At 46.2% G+C, this 16,475-nt stretch overlaps 1 protein-coding gene across 1 annotated transcript in view; it reads right to left on the bottom strand.

The window, feature by feature from the left end:
- PLXNA4 (plexin A4) overlaps positions 1-16,475 on the bottom strand; it is a 454,140-nt gene that overhangs the window by 157,177 nt on the left and 280,488 nt on the right. The window contains exon 4 of the mRNA XM_009648415.1: positions 3,364-3,464. Within this exon, the coding sequence (XP_009646710.1) occupies positions 3,364-3,464 (101 nt within the window). The remainder of the gene's footprint in view (positions 1-3,363; positions 3,465-16,475) is intronic.

Raw genomic sequence — 16,475 nt, 5'->3', positions numbered from 1 at the left:
CCCCCCCCTTTCTCCTGCAGCCGTCTGTGGGTCTGTCTGTCTCTTTCTCTCTCAGCAGACTCGAGTTTCTCAGTGTAAGGTTAGGACAGCGGAGCCGTGGAAATCGATTCCTGAGCCCTGGCACACCGCCCTCCGTGCAGACAGCCCTGCTCTGCTGTGAGACGATGGATGGAGAGCGGTCCCCAGGCATCCCCAGACCTCTCACGTGGTGGGAGCTGAGGATAGCTTGGAAATGGGGGTCTGGGGAAAAGGGTCTGCATCAGCCCTTAAAGTGCAAATCCCAAAATAAGAGAGACCCACATGAGAGAGACAAACAGACACATCCTGTACCCCATCTGGCAGTTTTTACCAGTCTCCCAGTCTACCAGTGTTCTTCTTGATGGTTCATACTGGAGGAGAAAGATGAGTGAAAGGCATGGCTTTGCCCACCGGCGATCTGGTTTCCAGTACCACTCTACCCCCGGTCTTTCACAGCCTGACTGCCTCTCCCATCCCTCCCACAAAACAGCTCCCACATCAGCACGGCCGGATTCAGCTGCGCGCTGCAAAGCCCCTGGGATTCCTGACTGGTGGGGAGGAGGGAAGGGTTAGCACTCACTAGGGGAAATGCTTCTGGCTCATTTCCCCAGACATCCTCACGCAGGAGCCCTTGACGATGCATCCCACTTGAGGAAAAGTCTGTTAATGGATCTTAAGGGGTTCTGATGTGCAAAAAGAGCTAATAAGGGACTCAGTATTATGGGACTCTTACCCTGAATATTCTGCACAGCCAAACCTTGTTGAATGGGATATAATTGGCTCCTCTGCTCTCAGGGCTATCTAAAAGGATGAAGAAACTGAGACCCAGAGGCTGCACTGAAAAACCCTTCCAAACTAGGACTAGAAATCAGATTTCTTGACTGCAATGGAAACTTGGAGGAAGGAACAAACTGGAGAGGGATTTGATAACATTTGCTTTCCAGCTGCTTCAAAAAAATCCACAGGGAATTAATCTCAGTGATCCTTCTGACTCTTCTCAGTGGTGCCCAGCGACAGGACAAGGGGCAATGGGCACAAACTGAACCACAAGAGGTTTCAGTTGAATAGGAGAAAGAACTTCTTGACTTTGAGGGTGCCTGAGCCCTGGCCCAGGCTGCCCAGGGGGGCTGTGGAGTCTCCTTCTCTGGAGATATTCAAAACCTCCCTGGACGCTGTCCTGTGCACCCTGCTCTGGGTGAGCCTGCTTTAGCAGGAGGGTTGGACTGGATGGTCTCTGGAGGTCCCTTCCAACCCCTGCCATTCTGTGATTCTGTGACACTGATTCAGTGACCCTGCGGTGAGGTACATAAATAAGAGGTACCTCTCTTTTCCAGGTAAGGAAACAGAGGTTAAGTGACCAGAGGGAGGAGGGCATGGGGACCCTGCCATCAACCAGGTCCAGACTGTGAGGCCAAACTTCTCCTTGAAGGACCAAATCTGTATGGGCGTTTCATGTTCTGAGTTGATGCTGCCACCTTCACTCGTCACCAGCCATCTCATTTCTGACACTCCTTCAGAATGAGCTGCTGGGCAATCTGCAATCGTCTCTGCCCCTTTTCTCTCCTTTTGGGGATTTAGTGCTGTATGTATTGATTGCTTGTTGCCACTGACCCTGAATGGCAGGAGCTGAAATATCTGGCATTGCTGTGGTACAATCAGTGGACAAATTCATGCTTTCCTATTCTGCTTGCACGTAGTCTGTGCTGTCCCTCATTGACAGCAAAACACACAGTGCTCTGTAGGATGGTCGCAGCATAAGATGAAATGGAAACATACTATAGAGCTGTATATCAATTGGAAATATCCTCAGGTCATTAGGGTGAAAGTTTCATGGGTTCATGCCTACCAGACCACAACTCAGGACTGATTTGCCAAGGAACCCTTAAACAATTCCAGAGCCTGAGTCAAGTTTCTGGATAAGTTTTGGGATGAATCACCCAGATCTGATCTGAAATTAAGGATACTGTCATGGCTTTGGATGAGGGTCACAGAAGCTAAAGAGCATCCACAGAAGGTTGGAAATGGTATAGGTTTGTTCCCTTTCCTTCTGTTCCATAAAGGAGATGTAGCAAAGAGGATCGCTTCAACTGGATCGCTGCCTCCAAAAGAAGAGCTTGCAATGCAGAGGAAGAATTCAGAGGTCAACTCAGAGGGAGAAGACAGACACACTGCAGTATCAGGGTCCATCAGAAAAACCTTCCATCGCTGCCAAGGACACTGTGAGACTTGGAGTGGCAGCACCCTGCAGAGCCACGCTCAGCTGGAGATGTTTGGGTAGACAGATCCAATACGCATTCCAGCCACTGTCTCTGCTGAGAGGCTCTTGGCAAATGAGATGACCCTGCCACTCATAGCCAGGAGCTCATCCAACCTGACACCTCCCTCTCCACGGCTTTGGCAGAGGGCTCTCTGCAGATCACTGGCATCGAAGGCTACAGAGAGGAAACTTCAAGATCGATATCATCATTAAAAAGCCTACAGAAAAAAAAAATCCTCAATGAATTAATCTCCCAGTCCTGAGGACACCTGGATCCAGTGCTCCTTGCGAGGCATTGGATAAGCCAGTAATGTAGAATAATGAAATAGTGAAATGAGGTCCCCTCTTGGCCTGTTATACATAAGCCCAAGAATGTGGTCATACACAAATTTACTCAGCATCCTGGCCAGATAAGCCAAATGAGCAGTTTGACTCATTTGTGCTCATTTGGTGCAGTTGAGTTGACCCACACAGGACAAACATTCAACTTCAGGGTCAACATTTTTCCATGGTGAGCATACAAACCATAAGGTCCCCTTGAAATCTAACTTGGAGTAGACCCCATGATGCTTACAGGGACCTGATTCCTCTTTAAGGACAATGGAGATCAGGACAAGTCTGAAAGAGGAGAGGTTCAGGTCAGCCATGGAAAGTTGGGGGTGCTGAGGCAAGTGTCTGAGCTGGGTTGCTAGTCAGAGCCAAACTGCCTTAAGCAATGGAAACAAGAAAGTAACTGTCACCCAGAGAAGAGCTGCTGGAAGGTTTGATTCAAAGCACATCAGGGTGGATGGGTGCTTTCCTGGTGTAGTCAGCAGACTGTGGATCAGGTGATTGAGGTGACCTGACCAGTCGCTACGACCCTTCTCTTCCCTTGTCTTCCAAAAAATGCTTCTCAGTTGAACAAAGTCTTCCCCAGCAAGTCCCAGAGACCTTGCTGGAGGTACCCAGGTGACCCATGGGCTCATCTGGCTCAGCCAGGGTCTGAGACAGCATTTTGCCTCTCTGCCATGTGTTATCGCAGCCATCGAGGGAAGATGGTTGGGGAAAAAGCAGGGCTGGGACAGTGGCAAACACCAGCAGGTACTTACGTGTTGTGAAGAACACACCATCCACAGTGAGGGTCGCCTGAGCCCAAGCACTCGCTGCAGGTCTCGTACTGGCTACACGACTCCACGGGCACCCGAGTGAGCTGCAGGAGGAAAGGGGACAACCTGTCAGGCTTTTCACAGGGCTCTGCAACGCCCATCATGACGTGGTGGAGGTGCCACCCTCCCTGTCCTCTTCCCCTGTGCCTGTCCTCCCAGAGGGACATCCCTGCAATGCTCAGCAGGCCTGGGGCAGATAGAGGGATGTGGCTTCAGATTGCTCCGGAGTTCAACCTGGTGCAACCCCTGTCCAGATCAGCACTCAACTTGGTGCAACCCATGGTATGATCGGCACCTCCCCTGTGGCCTTCCCCTCTTCCCCATGGCCTTTCACACTTCATTGCCAGATGACCTCACTTGCACAGTTTCACAGGGAATCAGCAAATCAGGCAGGCTGTGTTCAGACTGCAGTGACCTGGTGCCTTGAGACAATTAAAAAAACATGTCACTGTCTGCAGCAAGTTAAACTCACTGGATCTCAATGTTCTCCTACACTCTAGTTGTAGGACTCTGTTGCTTTCTGGCTTCCTGTGAGAAGTGAGGTCTTGTGATGCCTTTGTCTCTCTCCCATGACCTCCTGCACCACCACCGGTCCCAGAAGAGCATTGGCTCCACTCTCCATTGCCCATGTGTCTTTCCAACCATCAGTTGTCCCACCCCTGGAGAGGTGTCTCCCAGCAGGAAAAGGACAAAAGCTGGGTATTGAGTGAGCTTGCTGTCACCCTGACTTTGCAGCTCAGAAGGCATTAGAGGTGGACCCGTAACACCCATCTACTGCCAAAATACTGCATTTTATTATCTTTTTTTTTCCTGTCTTCCTTGTTAATTAAAGTTTTTCAGTTAGAGATTTCAAAGACAGAAGGGACTGCCTAGCCTGACCTCCTGTCTAACAGACCAGAGCCTTTTGATTCCTATTAGGTTTTGTAAGCCCCTTACTTCTTTTGAAGCCAAACATACAATTTGGGTCCAAAGACCTGATAGTCTCTTTTCCATTGAATAAGCTTCAGAGACCTTCTACAACACACAGTCAATTGCCAGCATCTTCACCCCAGCTCCTGTCAGCAGGGAGAGTTTATTCCTTCAGATGATATACTGTGGTATTATCCTGATGAAACAGCACTGAGAACTGCCAACTATAAACTGCAGGACCGTTACTCGTGACAAATGACAAAGGAATGCGCCTGGATCCTAGTCACAATTTTTTACTCGATCCAACATTCAAGAGAGTTTGAGCTGTGAAGTGACAGATTAAGATTCATTCTGATTGCATCTGTAAATGAACAAAGAACTGGATTTTGTATATAAATATGTATCAGGCAAAATTCCAGCTATTTATGAGGACCTTTTCGGTTTGTATCAGAAATTGTCTTCCTAAACCCTATATGGACACCCCATGTGGTAGTTGATAGTCTATGAGCAAAAGCTGAAAATCTGTATTTTTACCTCTGGCAGGTGGCAGTAGCTTTAGAAAACTTCAGATAGAAATATGATAGGATTTATTTACCACTGCACTATTGCCTGTGCCAAGTCACCCAAAGAAACCAACCGTGTCTACTGAAAGCTTTTAATGAAAAAGGGAGAATGTGGAAAAAAAAAAACCAAACCACAAAAACACTTTTCTCAAATTGAATCTATTGTCATGAGCATAAGAACATAATAAGGACAGACGACAGAGCAACAGAAATGGGAAGATGAAAACAGGGAGCGAGTCAACCTACTGTAAGTATTGAGAAGTTTCAAAGGTAAGATGGCTTGGTCATGAATGCAATTGTTCTACCTTCCTTAGGCTTCAGGTCAAGAATGCATCAGTTGTCATCAAATATAAATTATATGCTCCAGGATTTCACCCAATTAGACTTACGTTGAACTCAGTAGTCTGTGTTGCATCCAACGTCCCAAAAGACACACAATTTTTTACAAGACATTAAGGGGTGGTGACCTTATAATTTCTCATGTCAGCCATTCCCACCTGTTATTTCCACCTGAGAAAAATATACTGTGAACTATTTTTCCTTGAACACATCTAACTCAACCATGTCTGCACTGTGAACACCAGAGTGCTTGCAAGAGAGGCAGATAATTCAGTTTTGAAAAGCTGTAAATCTGCCACTCCTCAATCCAGATGCAACCGATTGTGTAGTCTCCACCTTGTAATGACAAATTTGTGAACACAGTTGGGATTGGCTATGTAGTTCCTATCCAAACTACCCTCAGTTTAACATATGGCGCTGCTCGATTCATCCTCATTAGCTGCAGATAGTTCTTCTGAACCTCAGTTTCTGAGCTAGTTTACATCTGTCTTATAGAAGTGAGCCTTGGTTAAGAAGTTTAGATCAGAACACGCACTTTTCTAACAACCAGTGATGCTGGGTTTGAATGTTCTCAGCCAAAATCCGCTTGTGACTATGGTATATGTACAAGAAAGAAGTCCTGAAGGACTGAAATTTGCTATTTCTTCGCAAATTGCTACAAAAAGAGTAGATAAAAAGCAGTCTCTGTAGGTTGTAGTATTATTATTATTTAATTAGCCCTCAAAGGATATCCAAGCTCCTTTTGGAGGCAGGAGGAACCAACTGGGAATCCAGATCTTCATCTTTGCAGAAATGCTGCCTTTTCAGTGTATTTAGGGTACTCGGTCTCTATAGGTTACAGTTTGTGTGTTGTGTAGGAGCACACCTTGCTTGTGTCACTGTCCCAGAGAGCACGGCTCTGCAGTATGAGCTTGCACCAAGCTACATCCCACACCCTGTCAAGCCCACCAGAGTAGTAGGTGTCCTGTGTCACCATTTTCATTGCTATGTGTTATTCCTGCTATATTAAACCTTTTACGAGTTCACCTCAAGTAGCTTTATTGCGAGATTAATTAAAATTGTACCATGCTGATAAATGTCTTGGGCTGTAAGTGTCAGACCTTCTAATTAATAAAGAAAGAAACTACAAAAACCAGAGGAGCTGCGACTGAAAGGAAAGCCACCTAGGGGTCGTCAGCTGAAAAGAAAAAGAACATCAAGCAAATAAGGCACATCAGAGGTCTTATTTTCCTTTGGAACATAAACTGTAATTAATTCAGCTCAGCTTTCCAAGCTGAAGGTTTTGAGAACTGACCGTGCACCCCCCCGGGAGCAGTCAGCTTTTTATGCTGCCCCTAAAATATCTGAAAAAGAGAAGTCCATGCAACCTCCCAATTAGAGTGCCTTGTCATTATTCACAATGATGAAGGGACTAGACAGTGCTGAAGGTTGAAATCTCCATTGTAACCCAGACTGTGATTACTCCTTCCACCCCTTCTCCATCCCCGGAAGGTCTAACAAACTTTTCAAGGTCATTTCCCAACCTTAGTGAGGCTCCTTATGGCTGATCTTTCATCAGGGGCAAACTTGGATTCAACATTTTGCAGAAAATATAACCAGGGTTTCAGCAGGCAGAGGATTAACAAAAGCAAGGTGTCCTTTATTTTGGGGCACTATGAGCCAGGTTAGTCTCATTTATATTCCTGCAGTGGTCACAACTTAGTTGATATTTTGGCCGCACTGTGCTAGAGCAATATATGGGTGTAAGAAGAGACTGCTGTTGTTTGAAGGGCTTATATCCCATATGTGATGAAGCACATAACCCCATTTTATCAATGAGAGCTGAATCTGAAAGTGAGGTCTCGTGCAGCTGAAGTAGGTGCTATCTAAAAGTCTTTGAAGATGTGGACTTAAGGCATCTGAGCAAGTTCATGCTAGAAATCCAGGAAAGGCGTGATTATTGAACACTAAATTATTAAGTACAACGTATTCAGAGGTTGGGTTCCTTGAAATGTTGAAGAAACGAAGGTAAGGTTCCTATAGATCCCTGTCCACATACCTGATGGACACCTAGGACCTGCTATGCTTCCAAGGCTCTGTCCGTAGCAGACCAGAGGGACAGATGACCTCTGATCATCTCTGAGGTAGGCAGCATTTCCAGAGCAGCCAGCCCACCCCAGGACTTCCAAGATCACTGCTGTGCAGTGGAAGGTGTGAAAGACCCAGGAGCCTCATCTCTAGCACCTTGCTTGAACAGGGGAGACCCAAGCGGTCAGGCCCTGTATCCCTCAGGCAGCTTTGCCATCTAGACCATCCCCTACTCACAGATATCTGGAGTGAGGTGCAAGCCCAGAGCCAGGGTTGGACGAGTGGCAAGTGAATCTGATGTCCTTCTCAAGGACAGCAAGAAAACAGTGAGCAGGTCCAGCTGCCGTAGCTGCAGCAGGATTTGAAGAGATATTTCACTTCGTCAACACATTCATTCACAGGTCCCCAAAGAAATCATTCATGAGTTTCTGGCTCACAAGGACGTCTTGAAAAATCTGGCAAAATCTGCAAACTGCTGTACAGTTCAGAGCTCACCTGCCATATACGACTTCAGGGCTTTTCACACAACACTGGGGCTGTTCTCACCTCTGATCCAGCCTAAATTCCAAACTGTAGCTTCTTCAGCTCCCAGCCTCACTTCCACCCTCTATTTCTAGTATGAATGAGTTACAGAAAGTCATTTAAAACAAAATGATTGAGGTTTTTGGATCTGATAGACAGTAACAGCTAATCCTGTTAGAAATTTGGCTCCCGCTTCTGCCGTTATATATTCACAAAAGCTCCTGCTATGTGCTCAGTCATAATTTTCTGGCTTCCATTTCTGACTTTTTTATTTCAATATACATTACTTTTTTTTCCCCTTAAACTGCCAACATTCTGGTCAAAACGTGAATCATTGCTCAATCTCTGCTGTTATAATTGGATGTTAATACAGCGGTGGGATTTATTCAGTCTGATGCACTAAGTTAATTTAAATGTACAAAAAGGCATCTTAAGTAGCCAATTTCCTTCCCAACAGTCAAAAGATACATTTCCAAAACACTGAACAGTGGCTCTGTCAAGCCATGTGGGTTCTGTGAATGCTGCTATCTTTCAAGACTCAGCCAGCCCTGAAAAACTGCAGAAAGATTAAGAGAGGAGCTTATTTGATTTCAAAGCCTTGAATAGAGTGTTCATGATAATACAGTTTATTAAATAGAGCAAGGCAAAAAACACCTAAGAGACCACTGGTGGAACCAGATGCTGCACCCTTAACAGAGTCAATGGGGATGTTTGGTCACCTGTACGGCATCCCAGGATGCCAGTTTTAATCTGGCCTGAATTATGGATGAAGGGACCTTGTACTCCTCTCTCACATCTAAGATCCTGTGCCTTATCCATTCAACCTACAAAAAGCAGGAACACAGAAAAGAAAAGCCCAGGGAGCTGAAGCACATCTTAGTTATACCGGTAAGAAACAGGACTCGCACACATGTAGATGGCTGTAAAACTGGTGGGAGAGGAGATGGTCCTGTGGGGATAGAGATGCGGATCTGGGTTTGATTCCAGCCTGCCACTCCAGCAGGGTAAGTAAATAACTTGCCAGTCCCTCTGGGACAGGGAATGTCATTTCTCATCAGACACCCCCAAGCTCTTCCTCTTCATTGTAGCGCTCTTCCTAGTAAATCCGCTCTTACATACTTGGAAAATTGGAGGCTTTAATTAAGCAGAGTTAATTGGAAGCAGCGGTAGCTGTCAAGGACAAATGACACAATAATTAAACTGGGGGTCAATGTCCCGCTGCGTGGCAGGGTAAATTACCTGTCCAAATATACTTGTTCACAAAGGGCTTCCTACCTACAGCTGTGTGCGTGCTGCTTCTCCTCCTCTCCTCTTTGCCGCACCGAGCTGTCCTGCACATCTTCGGTGGGAGATGTCTTCACTCTGGTGTTGCCAGAGCAAAACCCCCAGCCACAGTCATACTCCACTCACACAAACAGAGGTAAAGCAAGGAGAGGTATAGAAAGATTTGATGCCCACATCCTCTCTGTTAATAGCCCCAGAGTCCTGTCGGAGAAGGCTGAGAGATATCGGTTCCCACCAGGTGCTCTCACGATGTGATTGCTTTTGGTGCTCCTACAGCAGCACAATTTTCTTTGCACCCCTTGCAGTGCAATTCTCTTCTCCACGCCTCTCTTGGCAGGACCTTGCTTTACAGCTGGCTCAGAAAAGCCAAGTTGGGGATTTTTGGGAAGGCTTCATTTCTCATCCGTCAAGTCTATAAATCTCGCAGCTGTGGGGAACAGCTCCGGCATGGGATGTATGCAAAGCAAGGGGTTTGCCCTCTCACCAAAGTCTGTCTGCAGTATCAGAGCCTAAGCCCAAGCAAGAAATCCAGGCTCTGATGAAGGAGAGACCTTTGGCAGGACGGGATTTGCCTGCTCTCTGTTGTAGATGTCTACCCAGGGATGAGATAAATCATACCCTGGATGTTCCTATGTCTATTCACTGAATATAAGGGAGTCTAGACTGCCAGGTCAGATGGAGACATTTACAACATACACGTTGAATATTGGGTGAGGTGAATCCCACATCAATGCCATACTTTATTTTCTGCTATTTTTTCCCCCAAACATGCTAAGCTCTCACCTCTTCCTAATTTTAACAACAGAAAAAACAGTCACAATACAAAATGTATTTTCTTTAATCACTGGAGGAGTGGTAGAGGAAAGCCACTGTGTTACAAAGCTAGAAAACTGTTCCAGGAACTCAAAAGACCTTGTGTGGTGACACGGACTGTTTTTGAACAAGCGCCTTTCACCATCTGCTCTGTAAATACAACCCTCGTGCTTTGCTGCATCCAAGCTCGTTCCTGCTCTCTGTTCCGGCTTTATTTGCAAAGGAACAGACAGTCAGATAACAAAGATTATCTCAGTCCTTTTCTCAAAGGCTGTGTAGCTTCCCACGTTCCCCCTTCACAACTGCTCAACCTACGCCCTGTGCTGTCCCTTTTTCAAAGACATCTACCACGCCGTAATGACTCTTCTCCCAAAAGCATCAATGCTTGAGGACAAGCTACGCACATTCTGTCATTCTATGATTCTATGATTCTATGATTCTATGATTGAAGAGCATGTGTCCAGAGGTTTCAGCGTTGAATCTCGTTTAGCTCTTCTCCAAAGTCACTCTTGTTTTTCCCTTATGCAAAACTTGTCCTCGGCTGGGATAGCAACGGTGCATCCCATTGGCACGCTGATGGGCTTTCTATACAAGGCATGAAATTTATTAAGAATCCTTGTCCCTTGTAAAAATCACAGTTCATCAGCTTGGAGGTGTGGAAGGAGTGTCAAGTGATTTCACCCAAGCCTGACAAAACTAGACACCTTCTCACCTGCCCTGCAAACCATCAGCTCTGGCCTGCAGTATTCAATCTGTGTTTCTCTCTGCCAGGTCCAGGTAGCTTCAGATCCCTCCTGCCTTGTTTACCACTAAATCTTTATCTCACGGTCAAGTGTTTCAGTCTGTAAACTGTAAAACAAATGAGGTTTGGCTAAATGTTTGTGTTCGAAGCCTTCAAAACAGAGAGCCTCATGTCACAATTAATGCAGGGCCAGCCCAGGCTTAATAAGAGCCAGTACCTGTGTGGTTACTGAAGCATGCCTGCCGAGCAAGGGATAGATCGTTACCCAGGCTCTATAAAGACTATATATAGATTTAATTGGGACCTGTAATGGAATTTATGTCACTGCAATGGGCTTTCTCAAAGTCCAGCATCACTTGAAGGCTCCTGGTGGAAGTGTGAAGATTTAAAGCGCACAGGGAGAAGTTAATAGTTGTTTCTAGTGGTTATGGCTACTTTCCAGGTCACCTTGTTCCACCATCTTTCCAGATGTTCCCATCTTCACCCTCAGTTATCAATGAGCATCTTCCTGCATATTCATTCACCTCAGCAGCCCTCTCAGGTAGCGTATCATATCTTCTTGTTCTCAACTCCCACTGATTTAATCCTATCACCACTCCAAATCCCACCTTCATACCCTCATCATCTCCCTGGGTTAAGATGGCTTCATCCCAGTGTCTAGAGGAGAGGATCTTTGCTTCAGCTCTGTCCCCAGCCACCCTCACTCCCTTCTGGATTTCTAGCTCCACCACTTGACGAGCCATGTGGTTCATGAAGGATTGATCACGTTGATCTAATTCCCTAGTGCAGGATTATATGACCCCTACAAGCATTGTCAAACCGCAGAAATCATGGCAGGCAGACAGTTTGAAAAATACCTTTATATTCAGTTGTGATCAGACTTAAAATTCCCTGTAATAGCACATAAAACCAGCTGTACTGGTTGGGATCAGCACTCTACATATCCTAGTTCCTTTTCTTCAGCCATGGCCTTATAGCACTAAGGAAAGTGTAAGAACAGGATAAGTATATATGATATGGACCCAGTAGCTGCCCAGACTTCAGCTATTTCCATTCAGGGGAAGTTATGTGTCTCTATTCCATAACCCGAACTGATCTTTCTTTAATTTTGTGGTTCATCCTTGAAATCACATTGACTTTTTGCATCCACAGCATGCTTTGGCAGGGAGTTTCACAGTTCCAGAGCCCACTGCTTGAAGGAATCACCTCCTCTCGTTTGTTCAGGGCTTGATTTTCAACAGTTTAATTTCATGCCCTGTCATTCTTATACTTGCAGAGGTGGCAAACAGCCACTTCCTATCCATCCCCTTTTGCCATCCATAATTTCACCAGTCTCAAGGACAGGTTGGATGGGGCTCTGAGCAACCTGATCTAGTTAGCGGTGTCCCTGTCACTGCAGGGGGGTTGGACTGGATGACCTCTAGGGGTCCCTTCCAACCCAAAACATTCTATGATTCTATGAACTGTACACCCCAGCTCACTTCTTCCAAGCTGAGGAGTTCCTGCTTCTTCAGTTACATCCCACATGGAAACCACTTCATACCTCTGATCATAGAATCATAGAATGTTTTGGGTTGGAAGGGACACCTAGAGGTCATTTAGTCCAACCCCCCTGCAGGAGCAGGGACACCTTTAACCAGGCCAGGTTGCTCACAGCCCCGTCCAACCTGGCCATGAATGTTCCCAGGGCTGGGGCCTCCACCACCTCTCTGGGCAACCCCTGCCAGTGTTTCACCACCCTCATTGTAAAGAATTTCTTCCTTATATTCAGTCCAAGCCTACCCTGGTTTAGTTTAAAACCATCCCCCCTTGTCCTGTCACAGCTGGCCCTACTAAAAAGATTTTCCCCACCTTTCCTATGGGCCCCATTCAAGTACTGAAAGGCTACAATCATGTCTCCCCACAGCCAATCATCCTGGTTCCCTTTCTCTCTTGACCATTTATCTACACTTTTTAGCCAAACATTGACCAAAAGGAGAGGCTACCTGGTGGCCTAGGTCATCTCTTTATAGCCTTCTCCATCCCTTTCCTCTCTGGACTCTCAGGCACTGACCACATCATCAAAACCTCTTAAGCTACTGCCTTTAACAGGGTGCCACCTCTCAGCTTGAGGCACATGACTGTGCATAACCTTCAGGCTCATCTCAGCTGCGACAGAAAACATATCAGCTTAAACCGTGATTAAGACTGTTTTATCACAGGCTCAGCGAACGGCAGGTAACTCATAAAGCTGTGTGCACTCGATTGCTTTTAGTGCCGTGAGCGCGCAGTGGGGCTGAGCTTCACAGAGCTCCTCAGAGGACACGCGTCTCCTTGCCACGAAAAGGGGCATTTGTTTTGTTCCCAGATGCCCTCGCACGTACCACCCTCCTTCAACCTCCCTCCTCTTATCACTGCCTCCTCTCCTTTTATAAGTTATTCTTCACGCAGTGCCGTCAAATCTCGGCTAACGGGAGCTCTGCAGCCTGCCACAGGCAGCATCAACTGGAGTGATAGCATCAGCTGAAGAGTTATGAGGTCGTACTGGTTAATCTGCAAACCAAAAACTTAAGATCCGAGGCAGGGAGAGCCATGATAACCTTTGCTTGCACTTGATCCCGAGCTGCAACAAACATACAGTAACCCAACCTAGGGATGCAAAACTGGGAATTTCCAGGACTATTGTAATACCTCTGCCTCTCCAGAGTACTCACCACCAACAGCGTTACGGAGTATTTCAGTCAAGAGTTAACCAAGATTCAGGGAGAAAATGCGAAGCAGGCTCTTCCCAAGCCCTTAAATATATGTCTCAGTTTATTAAATGAGAGAAAACCAGACAGAGCTTACTGCTCAGCTGACGCCTGTGAGAGCTCGGTGCCTTCTCAAGGTTTGGGTGGTAATTAGTGCTGCCAAAAAGACAACAACCAGGCAGAGATGCAGGCAGCTATTTTGGGGCATATCTATTTGCCTTTAGATATTTCTGCTGTTTGTTTCAGCGTGGAATAAGTGAGAAGAAGTTCCTGGCAAAGCCCAGCTCTCTCTCTGCAGCACTTTAATTCATGGAGGGCTTGAAATGCAGAATTCCTACTGAGTGCAGTGAAGGTTGCTCTCTCCCAGCCCCCAGTGCCCATATTTCAATGGATTAAGTGCATAACCTAGCACAGCAAGCACTACACATGTTTTCCCAGCTTTCTCAGACATTCATCTTGCCATAAAATGAAAGTTCAAGGACATTTAATTCAAGGATCATATAAATGCATAGCATTTAAGGTCAGAAGGGAACATTAGATCATCTGTTCTTACCTCCTGTACACCACAGGCCACTAAATTTCTCCCGTCTACCCTTATATCGAACCAAATAATCTGGTTTTAGCTAAAGCATGTTGCCTAGAAAGACCTCCCATTTCGGTGTGAAGATACCAAGAAATGGAGAATCCTCCATTTCACGGGCAGTTTGTTCCAGTGGTTAATCACTCACACCATAAAAAGCTTGTACATGCCTTACTTTTCATGTGAATTCGGCTTCCAACCACTGATTCCTATTTTGTTTTTCTTCCCTAGATTGAAGAGCCCCGTAAGCCTGCTGTTGTCACCCTGCGAAGGTGCTCAGACATGCAAATCAAGTCATTCCTCAGTATTTCTTCTGATAAATTAACAGACTGAGATCCTTTTAATCCCTTTGAGGAAATCATACCTTCCCGCTCCCTACAAATAATTTTTGCGGGTCTTTAGTGATCTTTTTTCTATCTCTCACTTTTCTTTTACGAAAGGACACTCCAGGCCTGACCGCAGAACATGACTACTACTCGCCCACTCTTTTGCACTCCTCCAAGGATGCAGGCGGGTGTCAGCCTGTTCCTGCTGTAGGCTAGACAAGGAGAAACCTTTTGCAAGGATGTAAAGAAATGACCTGCTGATCCATTTCAGTCATTGCTTTCTAGGACACGTCTCCCACTTTCCAGCCTGACCTAAATTCCTCCTTATGAGACAGAGAAGTTTGCATTTGTTTCATTTGAGGGAGCCAAAGTCACCCAACCGCTCTGTCCTCATCATTGTTAATGCTGAGCTAATCATTTCACCACTGAATATTTTATCCGTGGGATTTAATATCAACTTCCTGCTCATTCATGAAAATTTTCAATAGCTTTGGACCCAGTATTGATCCCTGGAGAATACTACTAGGAAAACCCTCAGGCTCTTTGAGAGCTGCCAAGTATGAAGCCATTTCGGAGATGTTATTTTGCTGATTTTAGCTTTTTATTTTTTTAATGGGAACAGGCTGTGGTGTTGACTCAAGTGCTGTATGGAAAGGTAAAGACAGGGAATGCACACAATAAAACTTCATTTCCTCAAAGAATGAAAAATGTCTTATTTTTCGTAAAAATATGCTACCCAGCTGCTATTTGGCCCAATTCAGGAGTAAGCATCAGGAGCTTCAGACTTATCCAGAGACTTGATTACTTAATATTACCCCTTCTAGCCACCATGAATCACTGAAGCAGAGGTCTCGCTGATGCACCTATTATTAATGAATTCCCTAAGATATTTGATATAGGGCATTTCAGGTCTCAGGTGTGCGAAGTCACCCTCAGAGGGACCCTGCACTGCCCAGTGTCTGTGTACTGTAGCTTCACACCCATCTAAAACACCTCGGTGGATAGCCCAAAGTTAGATAAGATCAATCTGGTCACTGGAGATCTGTGGGGCTGTTAGGAGATGTGGTTTCTGAGGCTGACATGACCCCCAAAATTGTGGTTGCCCGGTGACTACAAGCACCGCAGAAGTGCAGCAGCACTGATACAGCTGGTTTTGCTGGCATCCAAAAGCATGCAAGGGTCGTCCTTTCTCCTGACTGCTGGTGATAACTCTGAATTCAGGCCTTTGCGTGGATCCCCAAGCTTGTGCAGCAGCACACAAGGTGTAATTTTTTCATATTTTTCTCCAGCCAAAGCAGAAGGCTGAGACTCCCACTGCACCTTTCTTTTTATGGAAAGGCATACACGTCGCCCAGATTTCTTGGGAAAAAACAGCTGGCATGAGGATCTGTAGAGAAACAGAACTTTTGTCCCTGTAGCTAACTGATTCAAACCTGATTGAAGGGCTTCAGCACTCCCCGGTATTTCTTTGGTACCGTATGAAATGGCGAGATCTCATTTCAGCTCCTTGCTGCCAGGCATTGAACTCACAAAAGCCACTGCTGAGCAGGAGCACTGCCCGCGGAGGGCAACGACCAGGTCTGGGGTGGGGGGACGGTGTTGGACGACTGCAAGATGAACACTGCCAGCTGGCCTGCGCTTAAAGCATGGAGACCCAAGGGACCCCACAAAGCCTTTGCCAAGTCCATCCAGGCGGTTCCCAAACTGGCACCTTGAAAGAGAGCAGGATTAACCCACTGAAGCATCTTAAAGGAGCCCTCCACCTCAAAGACCAAAGCCATGCTGGCTCCACGTCTCTTATTACACCTGCCTCCTTTGTGGGCATCCCTTACAAAAGCCCGCAATCTGATTTGGACCGGGCGATTTGCTCGGGTGCATTTCCCAGTGCCCAGGCGGTTCCCAAACTGGCACCTTGAAAGAGAGCAGGATTAACCCACTGAAGCATCTTAAAGGAGCCCTCCACCTCAAAGACCAAAGCCATGCTGGCTCCACGTCTCTTATTACACCTGCCTCCTTTGTGGGCATCCCTTACAAAAGCCCGCAATCTGATTTGGACCGGGCGATTTGCTCGGGTGCATTTCCCAGTGCACACTACTCCATGGAAAAAAAAAAAAAAAAAAAAAAAAAAAAAAAACCAACCCCAAAAAACCCTTTTTTTTCTGGCCCCAAAAAAAAAGGGGG

This window comes from Egretta garzetta, unplaced genomic scaffold, assembly GCF_000687185.1.
Source record: "Egretta garzetta isolate BGI_Z169 unplaced genomic scaffold, ASM68718v1 scaffold260, whole genome shotgun sequence".
NCBI lineage: Eukaryota > Metazoa > Chordata > Aves > Pelecaniformes > Ardeidae > Egretta > Egretta garzetta.
This window is presented reverse-complemented; position numbering and strand designations above follow the sequence as displayed.